The sequence below is a fragment of the Pagrus pagrus genome (assembly GCF_965226575.1).
Source record: "Pagrus pagrus genome assembly, chromosome: 24".
In the NCBI taxonomy this organism is placed as follows: Eukaryota; Metazoa; Chordata; class Actinopteri; order Spariformes; family Sparidae; genus Pagrus; species Pagrus pagrus.
In genome coordinates this window covers 7966714-7980879 of record NC_140206.1, presented here as the reverse complement: position 1 = coordinate 7980879, position 14166 = coordinate 7966714, and the positions used below count along the sequence as shown (strand labels likewise).

The window sequence follows — 14166 nt, the reverse complement described above, 5'->3', positions numbered from 1 at the left end:
TTTGTGATTCTGATAAGTCTCGGCAAGAAAGCAAACACCATACCATAATTCTCTAAATGTCTATTAGTTTGTGTCGTAATCTGTGTTTCCTGAATTCAAACCTGCTGAATTTTGTATTTGTGTGTGTATTTATGAAAGCACTTTTACGAAAAGGTCTGTGGGGAGTTTTGGTAGTAATGGCGAGGGACTGCCACTAACGTCAACAGTACTACAGACAAGGTAGTGACACACACATGTAAATACCCTGGTGGAGGGTTTTTCCCTTGCTGGTGTGGGACAACTGACACAAGGGACACAGAGTGCTGCAGTACAGTACAAGCACCTATCAATACACAGTTTTTACTGACGTCACCTTCCACAAATACGACCGTAAGGTGTAAAACGCTCACACCATGATGATCGTGACCTCCTGGATTGAAGCGTCTTGCTCCTGCTGTGTTGTTCATGCCTGTCCTCACGATCCTATCTGAAGTGATAAAAAAATCCTGGAGGCCGTGTCGTCTATCCCTCTCAAGGTAATTGTTGTCGTGGCCAAAAACTAATCTTGTAGGTTTATTAGGGCAGGCTCTAATAAAACTCCTGCACTATCCCCCTGCTGCTGGCAGACTTGTATTTTGCCTCCTCATATGTAGAAGGAACAGAAAGAAGATTTCACCCCGGTTTTTTGACATTTTGTATTCATTTTTACTTAAAAATTACAGCCTATTTTTGTGTCATCTGAACCTTCTTTGGGTCTCACCCCAGTATTTGATAAACACTGCAATTCAGTACCCACACAGATCTCTGGATGGCTATAAGTCTATATTATGGATTTGCTTTTTATTACACCTGCCAGATACTATTAACGGGGCAGCAGTGGCATAGAGATTTAAGGAACAGACTCTAGACTGGAAGATCACCGTCTTGTACTGGCTGGTAAATGGAAAAAGTGAACAGGGAGCACTTTTTCTTCCCTTGGTAGGAGAAAGTGAGGAAACTTAGGTGCCCTTGAGAAAGACACATAATTCCTAAATGCTTGAGCAGAGCTGCCACAGGAAGGCGTATGTCAGATGTAAAACTGTTGAGAAGAGCGAAAGGAAGCTGCCTAATCTGTCATCTTTTCATAAAAAGTCCAAGCTTCACTGCAGGGGTGCACTATACAGCTGTGAGACCAAAATGTATACATGCTTAATGCATTAAATGTACATGTCTCTCATCCTGCTTTCCAGTCTGGACCCATTCAGCGACCCCTTTTCATCCTCTTATTCACATGCATGCAATCACACATCACGCTGCTCAAATCCAGGGGTGAAGGGGTTAAAAGTTTTTCGCTGCAATAAAGAGGGCCCGGCTTATCCCTGAGTCTATTTTTAGAAGCACACACACACACACACACACACACAAGATATGAGCACGTGCATGCATGGCGAACAAACAATCATTATTTTTGGTCTCCCGTGTTGATTCCCTTCTTCACGACTGAACGGTTTGTTGTCGGCTAAAAATGGAGCACGGGACGAGTGCATGCATGACACAACCGCTGCCTCTTTTGTGCGCCGGTCAGTGTGATACGAGCATGAGCCTCATTCAGGGTAATTTAAAGCCCTTATCGTCACGTTTCTCTGCTGTCCACTCGCGCCGACATGTTGTTTCAATCCTTCAAAACCAAATTACGAAATTGTGGCCGATTGCAAAGAGTACTTCAGCAGCGTGTTCCCACAATGCCGCACCCTCCCTCCCTTGCTGAACCCGGCGAACGGAGATGAGGTTCCTGCCAGCCAGACAGTTCGTCAGTTCTGTCCTCCCATGTGCCATCAACTTGGCTGAACATGACGAACAGTCCATCCATCCCAGAACAAACCCAGGGGGGTCTCTTGTGCAACGACCGACCCCCTACATGCACAAGCGCCGCTTTGTCCTTGCGCAAGTGGGGCGCAACACCCATCTCGACCACCCATCCCCCTCCAAAAACAAACACCTCATCATGGCCTGTACACAGGGTGGATGTCCTGGTGTATTAGAAAAGCTCTGTTTTTAATTGGTATTAGGACAGAAACAGCAGTGAGGGGACATGAGCTAATGAAAGGAACGGGACACATCTTTTGTCCCTGCGTCTTTTGTCTCATCCCGGCTGAGAAACGGGATACACTGTGTTCTGCCAACGAGCTGTCAGCGGCAATTACGGTTTACACCGCCGCCTCGAAGCCCTATCGTTGTGCCTTTTGACATTGTGCTCCACCGTGCTTGACAAGAGGCATGGATGTCTGGCCTGGGCGCCAAGGAAATACTGGCGTTATGCAAGCAGTTCACAGTCTGATCGTTGCTGGGACCTGAAACATAGGAACGCTTGTAGAAGTCAAAATATACCAAATGTTATGCGGTGCACCTGTTACTCTGTATGCATAGTAGCTGCAGAACAACTGTCATCTCACATGTTGTGGGTGTTTGTTGTTGTATGGCATTAGACCAAGCTACAGAGGCTTTACAGTTGCATCACAGATATCCTAGCAACCGTGTGCGGCACCATCATGGACGTCCTTTAAGAGTCGACTGCGTGCGAATAAATCTCTAAATACATGAAAACCACTCGGCATAGGGAGGGATAGCGTATGTCCAAAGTGGTGTGTGTTGGTCAGTTCAATAATTCATGAATCTTTCCATTTTTCTATAGCTAATTATTGCTGCACCTCAGGGGGCCGCAGTCTATCCCAGAATGCACTGGGGGAAGAGCAGGAAAAAACCTTTCACAGCTCGACCTGTGTGGTTAGAAATGCAGCTTTCTGCCATTGATGTTCAAAAGCTTGAAATCACACGGAAAAAGTCATTTTTTACAACAGATTTAAATGCAGAAAACAGTCAGAAATCGGATTGTCAAAGTCGTATTTCAGTTTCCTGATTGACTAAATACCAGAAGAACAGAAATCAGTCTGTTAACTTTTCACACAGATATTTAAAGTCTAATCAAACGGGCCAAAGGTGTCAGCTTCTCCGCAGGTTTTATCCACCTCCACTTTGCTTTAATGGCTCTCTCTTAATCAAGCTGCAGCTTACGCCCATAAATTTTGCTGCTTTTTGAATAGTAGCTCTAAAGTCACACAATTATTAATGAGCTAATAAATCACATTCAAATGCTTATCCGACAGTCACGGTCATATTAAATGTATAAATCTGAACGGATTTAACGCTGGCATTGCAACTCTCAAAGGCTTACCCTTTGTGAGAGCCCCATCCCCTCTGCAGTTGTAGTTTTTGGCCTCTTTATTGGTCTACTGACCTCATGACTTTAACGTGTTTTGGACTTGAAACAGACAATCACCAATTCCCGACTAATTTGTGATCTTATATCAAATGACGGCATCGCTGAGAAGTACAAAGAAACACTGAGACGCCACGCCAAATTGCATTACCGCTGTGTTTTTCCAACTTACCAGCAGCATGAAATGAGGGTCAAACGGTTGTTTCCGACTGTTCACGGGACGCAAACTGGTGGCGGCTCACACAGGGGTCACCCATTCTCTTTTATCAGTCGCCATGACGTCAGCCGGTGCCCTCGGGAAGCAAATTTGCGACCCAGAGGAAAAGGCTCTTCAAGGAGAGGCGTGTTTGATTAATCGTATTGTTCCTGTCTGGTTCACCTTGCTCACTGGAGTCACCCTGGACGAAGCAGCCAGAACGGAAGTGCACTGAATGTAATGAGGCCGGAGCATCCTTCCTCTCTCTCTCTCTCTCTCTGTCACTGTCTCTGTCTTTGTAAACGCCACAGAGGCACAGACAGACATCTCATTTCTTCTACATAACAAAGGCCTCTGTCAACATACAGCGTGCAGACCGGGGGTCAAGCTCTTCCGTCTCTCCATGCTGTCACAAAACTACATTCATGCAATGCAGCGGACTGAGCTCTCCACCATTCGGTTAGCTCGTTACTCCTGCACCCCTCCCCGTTAACAGCGCAGATCATAACATGCGTGTTTTCGACGAGCGGTAGCTGCATTAGCTCGAGTCGACTGACTCTCCGCCTGAGGCTAGCTGAGGCTATTTATAGCTCCCCGTCTCCCAATGCTTGCCTAGTGGGACCGAGAAGAGAGGAGAGAAAGAAAGAAAGAAAGAGAAGGAGGGAGGAGAGAGGGAGCTGGAGGGAGGAGGGGGCTGCTGGGTAACTAGGCTACATTCAAGATTGATGGAGCATGTTGCCAAGGTGTAGGGCACTTCTCCTATGCAAGTGTGTGTCGTTCTTGTGTATGTCCTTGTTGGATGTGTGCGTGCGTACACACCTGTGCGTCTCAGGTATCAACAGCGCGGTTTGGACTGAAAGCTTATACACTTTGTCTAACTAACCACAGACAAAGACATCCGTCCCCCTAATTCCCCACACTTAAGTCGGAGATGTAAAGCCGCTACCGGCAATTTGTGCAAAAACCGGCATAGAATTACCCCCCGAGCCACAGGTGTCATCACACACAGATGCACCTCATTTCCATTGCAAAATCCTGTGATGTGTGTGCGCCATTTGAATAGGCTCGTCAAGAGATATCAGCTATCATTGATGTGTTTGTTTTGGAGGCGGCGTGACCACCTGTCTGCTCTTGCAGTATTTCCTGAACTTTTTACATGGAACATGACACATTGTGTTTGTACGAGACCACAGGTTTGACCGGCGTCTTCATTATAATAAATCGAGCGGCATTGTGCGGCAGCCGCTGCTGAGGAGACGTAGGTAAATACACAAATGTGTCGAGATTCGTTTGAACAGGACAGAACGCGATGATCGAGGTCCACACCCAAGTCCTCACAGGGATTGACCGCAAGTTTTGCCTGTGTCCCGCGAAAGATTGGAGTTCGAATTGCACCTGTTTTGAGGTTGTTGCTTTCTTCTGCATCATAATACGTCAAGCAGAGTATGTGGCAGCCACTCATGAGAAGATTAGGTAAATAAAAGTGTGTCAAGATTCATTCGAACACGACCGAACCAAACGTGGTGATCGAGGTTCACACCCAAGTCCTCACAGGGATTGACCGCAAGTTAGACTTGTGTCTTGTAAAAGTTTGGAGTTTCAGTTGCACCTGTTTTAAGGTTGGGTTTTTTTTCAACACCATAGTACCTCAAGCAGAAATATGTGGCAGGTACTGGTGAGAAGATTATGGTAAATAAACAAATGTGTGTTGAGAGCCGTTTGAACAGGACCGAACGTGATGATCGAGGTCCACACCCAAGTCCTCACAGGGATTGGTGCATCAGGGGTGCAGCCATTCATGCAAGGTGGTGCGAGACGAATACACACATAATCAGCGTGCGATGCATCCTCCAGCTTCATGGCTAATTAAGTGTGTGTGTGTGTGTATCTGTGTGTATGTGCCAGTCTGGTCCAGAGAGAATTCCAGAAATAGATCGTGCACAGTGAGACGCTCGCCTGTTTTCCTCTCTTTTATTCCTCCAAAGGGATTTTACATGGCTTTTCATCTCCCATCCAAAGGAATAATTGCATGTTTGCGTGCCTTAGATGTCTTTAAGCCTTGTGCTCGGAATATATATGGATCAGGTGCTCGTGATGCCTAAAAATACATACATGTGTACAGAACGTGTGTGTTAGTAGTCACAGATTTGATGTTGCATGTCAATTCCATCCTCTCCTCTATCCTCCCTTTTTTTTTGCGCCGTTTCGTTGTTTTTCCTCCATCGCCTCATCCTCCTCGCCTCCCTCTCCTCTCTCCCCTCTCCCCTCCTTACCTCCGTCTTCCCCCTCTCCCCCGATGCGCCCTCCTCCCCCTCCTCACCCTCCTACACCACCCCCCTCTCTGTCGCTCTGCTTTTTATAGCCATGTCTTCCCAGGGCTCGGCAGCTACAAAAGCCTTTTCATGTTGCCACTATAATTACAGCCTACACACTTGCACACACACACATGCACACACACACACACACACACACACACACTGACATGCATTCATACACGCACAAACACAGGAGAGGAGCAACAGCACTGTGTCTTTGTGTCTGCATGTGTGTGCGTTGTGTGTGCGTGCTCTGCATGTGCTGTTATACACAAAAGGGTGAGCTATTTTTACCTCTCTCCCTCCCTCCCCTCCTCTCCATCACCCCCCGCCACCCCCCCCTCCTCATCCCTCTCTGCTGCTGCCAGCCACATTTGCTATGCTGAGCACAGGCAGTATCAGTCGAGCCCAACATCCCTCCTCTCGCACACTGAACTCACACACGAGCTGATGAAGGCTGCTCCCTCGGTATCCCTCAGATTTCCAGCAAATTTTAGAGCACCTCTGCAGCCCAGCATCCCGACACATTCGCAGCTTTCGCCGGTCATGGATCAGGCACTCGCTCGGGCGGCGGTAGCGGTGCCGCGGCATGTGCTCGCGGCTTTGCAGATGACCTGAAGCCCGCTCGCTCGGACTGTGGTCTTAACTGCCTGATTAGCAGGTTTGTGACTGGAAGCTCGTCTCAATGTTGCGGACAATATTTGAAGCGGAGTGTGCTCTCTCTCCCACAGAGGGGATCCTGGGAAAGGAGCAGCCGCTGGACGTTCTGAAGACATCGGCGCTCAACCACATCCCAACAGGTTGGACACTCTATGTGTGTTTGTTAGTGTATGTGTGCATGTGCTGTGTGCGTGCACCTACGTGATTTCACTATTAACCACATCCTGTGTGACTTTGTGTGTTCCTCAGATGTGTCCGATTGTCGTTCATGTTTCGTTCTAATTATTGATGTGTCCTACACTTTTAAGATGTCTGTTCTTAGGTAGCAGCACTGTGACTTGTAACTCAAAAATATGGTTTATCTCATTGATAGTGATGCGTTTTCCAAAAAGTCTTCAAAAGAATCCACGCTTACTCTCCCATTCGCTGTAGTGATGCAGTTATCTCACAGTGCCATTTTGTTGAATGGAAATACAGACGCCCCGAATGTAGGCGCTCTGTTTGTGAGCTTATGTGAAAACTGTTGCTGATGTCTCAAGAGGAGCGGCTGCCAAAAATATACAGCAAAACAAGCATTTGTGCATCTCGTTGATGTGTTTGCAAGTTCCCGAGAACATCCCAGAAATATCAGAGCTAACCTTGATGACTGAAAATGTTAACAGAATAGGTTTTAGGTGTCCTTTTGCGAGGACACAGTCAAACTGTATTTACAACAGCTTTCTCTACATCCAGTGAGAATGAAGCAGTATAGAGGGAGGCGAGAAATGTAAGGGGCACAGATGGAGATGAGGTAATCTGAAGGAGAAATGAGTCTGAGGTAATATATGCATAATGCATTATCTAATTCCATAATGAGGAAGCTTAAACTCTTCTGTGAATTTCATTTCTCACTACGGAGTACAATTTGGATTTTCCCCTTAAAAGATAATGAAAATAGTACGAGAGTGATTCATAATTTACTCCCCATGCTGCTCTGTTGCTTGCTGTTTCTATGATTTCACAGCAGCGAGCAGGTGGATCAAGCAGCAACGAGCTCATTCAGCCTGTTGCTTTGGAAAGAGCACATAAAAAAACAGCTTCCTCTTTTACTTTGACCCAAAGTGTCTCCCTCTCGTCCCCGGACCTTACCGAAGCCTCACATGTGCTCTCGTGTTGTTGTTGGGGTTCATTTTCCGCGCGCCTCAGGCGAGGCTGTTAAAATATTTAAATTCACTGGAGTGACTTCATCAGATATTCTTGAAATCTGTTGTCTTGGATGCGGAGCTGTTGGGACTTCCACGCTGTTAGAGCGTTTGGATCGGCTCCTCGCAGGATGAGGAGAGTGCACCTGTCTAACAGCATTTAGGCTGCACTCTGTAGCATCCCACCGCTACATCCCAGGGTAGTTTCCTCATAGAAAATGCAATTGTTGCATGGAAAGAGTCCTGAATGCTTTGCCATCTAATCTGTGTGTTATCAGATCCTGGTGGATGCATTTAAAGCTCCAACACACATCGCCTTTTTTTGTTTGGGATGCAAAGCTGTGGTGGCTGCACCTGCAGGAGCTTCATGACTCAAAGTAAATACCTCATATGTGTGGGTTGTTTTAAGTGACTCTGCTCTTTTGACACCTTGAACTTTTGTTATGATTAACTAAGGCTGCATTATTAACAGAAATATTATCGAATATTACCAAGAAGCTGCCTTTTTTTGATAAAGGTAATTCTTGTGACAAAATAGCATTATAATGAAGTACTGTAGTGCTGCAGAGATGTCCCGGCTTAAAAAAAACTTTCAAACTTAGCTTGACTGATAGCATATAGAGGACCAAAACTGCCAAAATGAAAAGGCATGTATAGTCGATCTATGCACTCGGATGTTGATCAACCAACAGGCAAATAAATAATATCGCAACATTTCTGAACTAATCACAGTATCATTTAACTACATCGTGCAGGTCTACCGTCAACTTTCCCCTCATGACGAGGAAGGAGAAGCTTCCTCGAAAAGAGATTTACCAAATATTTTGGTAAATCTTCTTTTTCATCATTAAACTCATTATCAAGATTCTCAGGTGTCAACATAATCCTGCTTTTCTTGGTTAAATGCAATAATTCTGGGTTTGAGGGTGTTGTCAGATAAAACAGTGAATTTGAAGGTGTCACCTCTGGAATAACCGTCTTTTTTTACTTTTATTTTCAGACATTTGATAGACCCGAAATTTTAAGTCTACAGCAGATTAGATGATGTTTCTGTTTGTCTATATAAAGTCTTCAAATTGGTTGTATTGTTTGACCAACGGCTCAAAACCAAAAGACATTTAATTCTTAAGCAAAAAGCAGAAAGAAATGCTCATTACAGTTTCCCAAAGCCCAAAGCGATGTCTCTAAATCTCTTCTTTTGTCCAACTAACAGCACAAAACCCAAAGACTCTTTATTTACTTTCATAAATGAGAAAGAAAAGCAGCAAATCCTGACATTTAACAAACTGGGACCAGCAAATAAGTCACACGTTAGCTTGAAAAAATGCCTGAAATGATTAATTGATTATCAAAATAGTTGGCGATTAATCTTCTTTTCAATCGACCAAAAAAATCGCGCTAGTAGCTTTGATAGCAAACCTATGAAATGTCTGAAAATTGGTTATTGTGTTTGATCAACGGCCCAAAACCAAGAGACAAAGAAAAGTAAATCCTCATGAACTGACAAGCTGTAAAGGGAACGTCTGGAGGTTTAATCCAAAAATGACTCAACGCATTGATTGATGATAAAAATAATCATTAGTGTCGGTGATAAACTGTATGTGCGGGACAAGGTAGGATCTGGCTTCTTCATCTGGTACAACCAGTCCGGAGTATCCTCATGGCACCGAACACGTTCCTGCACGTACTGCCCCTCAACCTTCACACGTCACCCCCCCTTCTACGTCTCACGTGTTATGTCTCTACCTCGCGTTCACCCATCTCCTTCCTCTTAAGCTGCGGTGCTGCAGACCGTTTGTATGATGTCACTGAGACGGCGACAAGTCAGTGCTCGCTTTTTGGCAGAACGAGACTCGCTGCACCTCGGCACGTCCCTCCCTCTTCCTCTCAGGGAGTTTAGTCTTGTTTTTCAAGAGGTCACGCTGCCATTTTGGCAAAATCAGACAACCAGGAAAAGCTCTTATCGCCTCAGAGAGTTTGAGCTTGCACTGAGGCTAATTCAGAGCAGCTGAGAGAGAAAGTAACGTAGGCTGATGTTCACCAAACCCGCCCTCGGAGACCAATCAGGAAGCGGGACGCAGCTATTTTCCCCCCATCAACAGATGTGCTACTTGTTGCCTCTCATCTCGCCCTGCTGCTAAATTCACTGTGAAGCGCTGTGCAGAATATCTCCTCTTTTTTGTCATCTCTTTGCATGTTTAAAAAAAAAAAAAGATCATTTCACCGAGGCCCCTCTCAACAGCTCTGCTCGGCTCAGTATGACATCTATTAAGCCTAACGAGTGTTGAGCTCAGGCAGTCAGACCGTGGGATATACACTCGGCGAACCGAGTCTCAAATCAGAGACGCCAGCCCTCTGCATTGTCTGGTATAAATAGATCTGCAATTGGAGCCAGAAGAGTTGTGGAGTGCGCCCGAGGGCTTGTAAACAGATTGTGATTTGTTGCGGGGAGATGGAGGGAAGAAAGGTGGGAGGGAGCGACTGAGCGAGGAAAGGACGCAGAGCAGGGGCCCGAGGATACTGTAGGGCGCGAAGAAGGAGGACAGAGGGTAGCGAGGCAAGGAACCTACCGAAGAAGAAGGTGGCGGAGGAGTAATAGGTCAGAGATGGAGCTGGAGGAAGAAAAAACGCTTCAAAAGAAATAACTGAGATGACGAGATGTTCAAGTCATGTCGCGGAGATTCCCTCTCATGCTTAAAAAATGTTCCAGATCAAACTGAAGGAAACTTTCAAACGCTCAAAGGAAAGACGAGAAATGCGAGGTTTTCTCTGTTTCCCTTCACACTTCAGATTGCAGAGAAAATGAGTTTGACAAACTGGAAGCGAAGTCTTTGCTCTTGTCAAACTCCTGTTGTTCCTGGTAAGGTTGTCAGTTGTGCAAGACTCTTGGAAGCTCTCCTGGTTTCCTGCAAGACGGCACGTTTGTCTTTGTTTTGGTGTTCTCTCCGTGCCCCCATATCGTCGTCTATCTGGTGCACATCAGTAAACTGAGGTACGTGTTTGACGTCACAGCTTGTACACAAAAATGTGCTGATATCAGAGTTTATCTTTATCGGCCATCGTTGTCTTTTATAACCGGCCTGTACACCACAATGATTCTGGGTAATTAAGTTGGTGTTGTGCTTGTGTTTTGACCTTTGAGAGAGGAGCTTTCTCCTTGTTTTTTTTAAATCTGCGTAGCTGTATTTTATTGAGCATTTTAATGAGCTTGACCTGCAACTAATCATTAGCTCCATTATTGATTAACCTTTTATTTTCTTCATTATGCGATCAATTGTTTGGTCAAAAACTGTTACATAATGGTGAAAAATGCATATTAACATTGCTTGAATGCGTCCTGCCAACAGTACAAAACAAGTTGAGACAAGAAAAATCACCAATTCTCACTTTGTCAGTAGCTGGAACTCAATTTATTTTGTTGCATTTTTGCTTGAAAAGACGTGTAAATTGTTAATCAATCAAAATCAAAATAGTGCCAATTAATATTCTCATGCATTGACAAAATAAATTAGGAAACTAACTGTTTCAGCTCAAGCCCAATATATATACTTTAGCTGCTAAGCTTAAAGCGTAAGAGCGCAGGCTTGTCTGCGTGTCGAGTCTTTTTTCTTTCGTTGTTTTATACGTTTTTGAAACCATCTACTTCAGTCGTTCAGGAGAGCGCTGCGACGCTGTTTTGCTGTTTTGCTGTGGACGACGTCTGTCCAGGCATTCTCCAACATAAATGTCAACATAAGAGACTACAGCAGCGAAATAGAAAAATCACAAACAGTAGTTTGATGCTAATCCCTCATTTTATTACGATCCACCAGTATTTAAATATCAGGGGAGCCTCCCTGCAGGGAAAGTCCTTACTCGGCTTCACCTGAAACCATTTTGTGGCTTTATTTGTTTGGGAAATGCAGGCAAATTCCAGGCCAGGAATTTGAGCACACAGTATTAAAACCGCACGAGAGCGAGATAGAGAAAGAGAGAGAGAGAGAGAGCGAGGGAGAGTGAGGGATGGTTATTATAAGTAGAGGGAGGAGGGGGGGGGGGGGTGGGAAGCCAAAGGAGACATGCAGCCGAATGGGACGCCTGCAAGTGTGTGGGAGATATTTGATGCACTACAACCGGCGAGGAGGGTTTTCCTTGGCCTTAGAAGCAAGGAAAGCAGGTCGAGCGGGGAAAGAGCGGAGAGGGTGAGGAGAGAGAGAGTGAGAATGCTGTGTGTGTGTGTGTGTGTGTGTGTGTGTGTGTGTGTGTGTGTGTGTGACGTCGGTTCCTGGAAAAGCAGAGAGCTGCAGAATAAACAGGCTGCATGCCTGAGACTGCCCTGTGATGTCACCACTGGGCAAACGAGGGACGAGGGGAGGAGAGAGAGAGAGAGAGAGAGAGAGAGAGAGAGACGCCCATCAGGTTAAAGAGGAGAGCAGGATGAGCTAGAGCAAAAAGTGACAGAGGTGGAGAGCAGGAGGAGAAGTCAGAGTGTATTGTCATTCTCTGTCATAGACTGAAAGCAGGGAGGAGGAAGAGGAGGAGGAGGTGCAGTGATAAGGAGGAGAGGACGTAGAGAGGAAGCTGCTGAAAGGAGGAGGAGGAGGAGAGCACTGATGGGTACGTTTAACGACACCACTGATTCTGTTTCTGCATCTCCCTCTTTTGTGCTGCGAGCAATTAGCGCCGACAGGGATGCCATGCGAGGTGTGTTTGTGCTTGTGTGCGCGCGGGGCTGTTTGTGTCGAGTAGGAACATTTTGTACGGGTGGAGATTGTGTGTGTGTGAGTTATGGATTCGCATTAGCCCAGGCTGCTGTTTTCAGTCATAATCACGTGTGTCTTGTGCTGTCTTTCTTTTACTTTCTTACACGTCTGACTACAAATAATTCATTTATTAGTTATAAAAAAGAGAGAAAATGCAGCTTTTTTCCACCCGGAAGTCACCATTCAAAGCGAGTTCATCTTTGACGTCAGCTTTAAACTGACCCTGAAGACTTAATATGGAGTCCTTGCCACTTTCAGCCTCCTGAATAGTCAGGGAGACTGAGGATCTCAAACTGCAAAGTGACTCATACTGATCAAGGTGCATTCGTGACATAACTGCAAGAAGCCAAAGAAAAAGTTTCTTATAATTTCAAGATCCAGCATCTTGTCGTCAAAACTCAAACTTTCTCCACAGAGTGATTCAGGACTGTAGGAGTTATAGTCCTTACTAACGAGCCCCCGTCTCTCCTTCATCAACTGCCAAACTGCAACCGCCGTTGCTTCCAAAACGAGCAAGGGCCAAAACTGAGGGCGTCACTGCATTTAATTAAGTATCGTGGTACCTCGTTAGGCAGATTCACAAATGGCAAAAAGCGTGTAGCACCTTTACCCGTATGGAAATTAATAGCGGAAGACAAAATAATGTCAAACCTCATGTCCTGTGGGTTGAAACAAATAGATTAATTTCACCATGGACGCGTTGCAAGGAGATTGCAAGACCGTGCGGACGTCTGAGTCATATGTTGTTGTCATCCCTCACATGACGGCAGTCCTTAGGGACCTGGTGCATGTTGTTGCCGCGTTCTCACCTGCTGCACGAAAACATAAAATAGTGGAGCTTGTTTGGATGCAGGATTAGCCTGAAGATGAAAGACTCTCTCCCAGGATGGTCTGTGAATGCTTTATGGTTTTATTTTTCAATCGTGGCACATCTCTGAGAATGATATATGAAGAGAGAGTGTCTGTGAAATGGGAAGGAATAGATAGCACATTTTCCGGTGATGTGTATATTTTTCTTCAGACGTCCCTCAAGACAGTTTGTCGCAGTAAAGTGTATTTATGATGAGTCCTAAGTCCTAAGGTATTTTCACACTTGGATTGGGTACAAGTGCGACGTCCTAAAAATAATCTGAAGAAATCTCTCCAGGTTGCACCCAAGTGTAAATTTGCCACAGGATAATGCTTGCCGTGTATTTTCCTCATGTTAAGCTATTAAGTGTGCCAGCGATGTTTGCCTCTTTATTAACACAAAGTTCCAGGTAAGTATCTCTGGCTCGCGCCGCGCTCTCTGTAAACATGTAGGTAAATAATCAGCCAATCGACTCCTATTTATTCAGATTTAATGGGGAGGAAGCTGCGTGATTGGAAGGCTTCCTGTGCAGTGATTTGTGGGTGGCTGAAGCGGCTCAAGGCCTGCACCTCGCCGGGTCAATGCAATCTTTGTCAGATGTCGCCGGGCAGCATGTGTGAGCGCAGCATCAGTCCTAGGCTGTGTGTGTGTGTATGTGTGTGCAGAAGACGGTCAGATCTGACATTGCTGCAGATGCTTCAATGCTGCGTAAAGCTTTATGATTCCCCTGTTATTTTCTCTTTCACGAGGAGGTCAGAGGTCAGGGTGAGCTATTGAAAAACACTCCTTTATCTTGTATCATTTCAAAAACGGAGAACAGATTGATTACTTTTTGACACATATCAAAGATTTAGACCTTTTGCTTGGGATCGCCGGTCAAATAACAATCAATACTTCTCAATTAGGGGCATCTATCATGTTGCACATGACTATAGTTAATATTGGGTATTTTGATTTATCGCTCTGATATCGCTGTTTGTGTTTTTT

The 14166-nt window shown here is 45.4% G+C and overlaps 1 protein-coding gene across 8 annotated transcripts in view; it reads left to right on the top strand.

The window, feature by feature from the left end:
- LOC311253320 (histone deacetylase 4-like) overlaps nt 1–14166 on the top strand; it is a 65618-nt gene that overhangs the window by 19562 nt on the left and 31890 nt on the right. For 5 of the 8 annotated variants that reach the window (XM_084347202.1, XM_084347203.1, XM_084347201.1 and 2 more), the window contains exon 3: nt 6478–6546. The exons of 1 other annotated variant lie outside the window; for it this stretch is intronic. In XM_084347202.1, the coding sequence (XP_084203328.1) occupies nt 6478–6546 (69 nt within the window). Of the gene's footprint in view, nt 1–6148; nt 6547–12078; nt 12184–14166 lie in introns of those variants that run through there. 2 more of the 8 variants (XM_084347207.1, XM_084347200.1) reach the window with 2 other exon arrangements.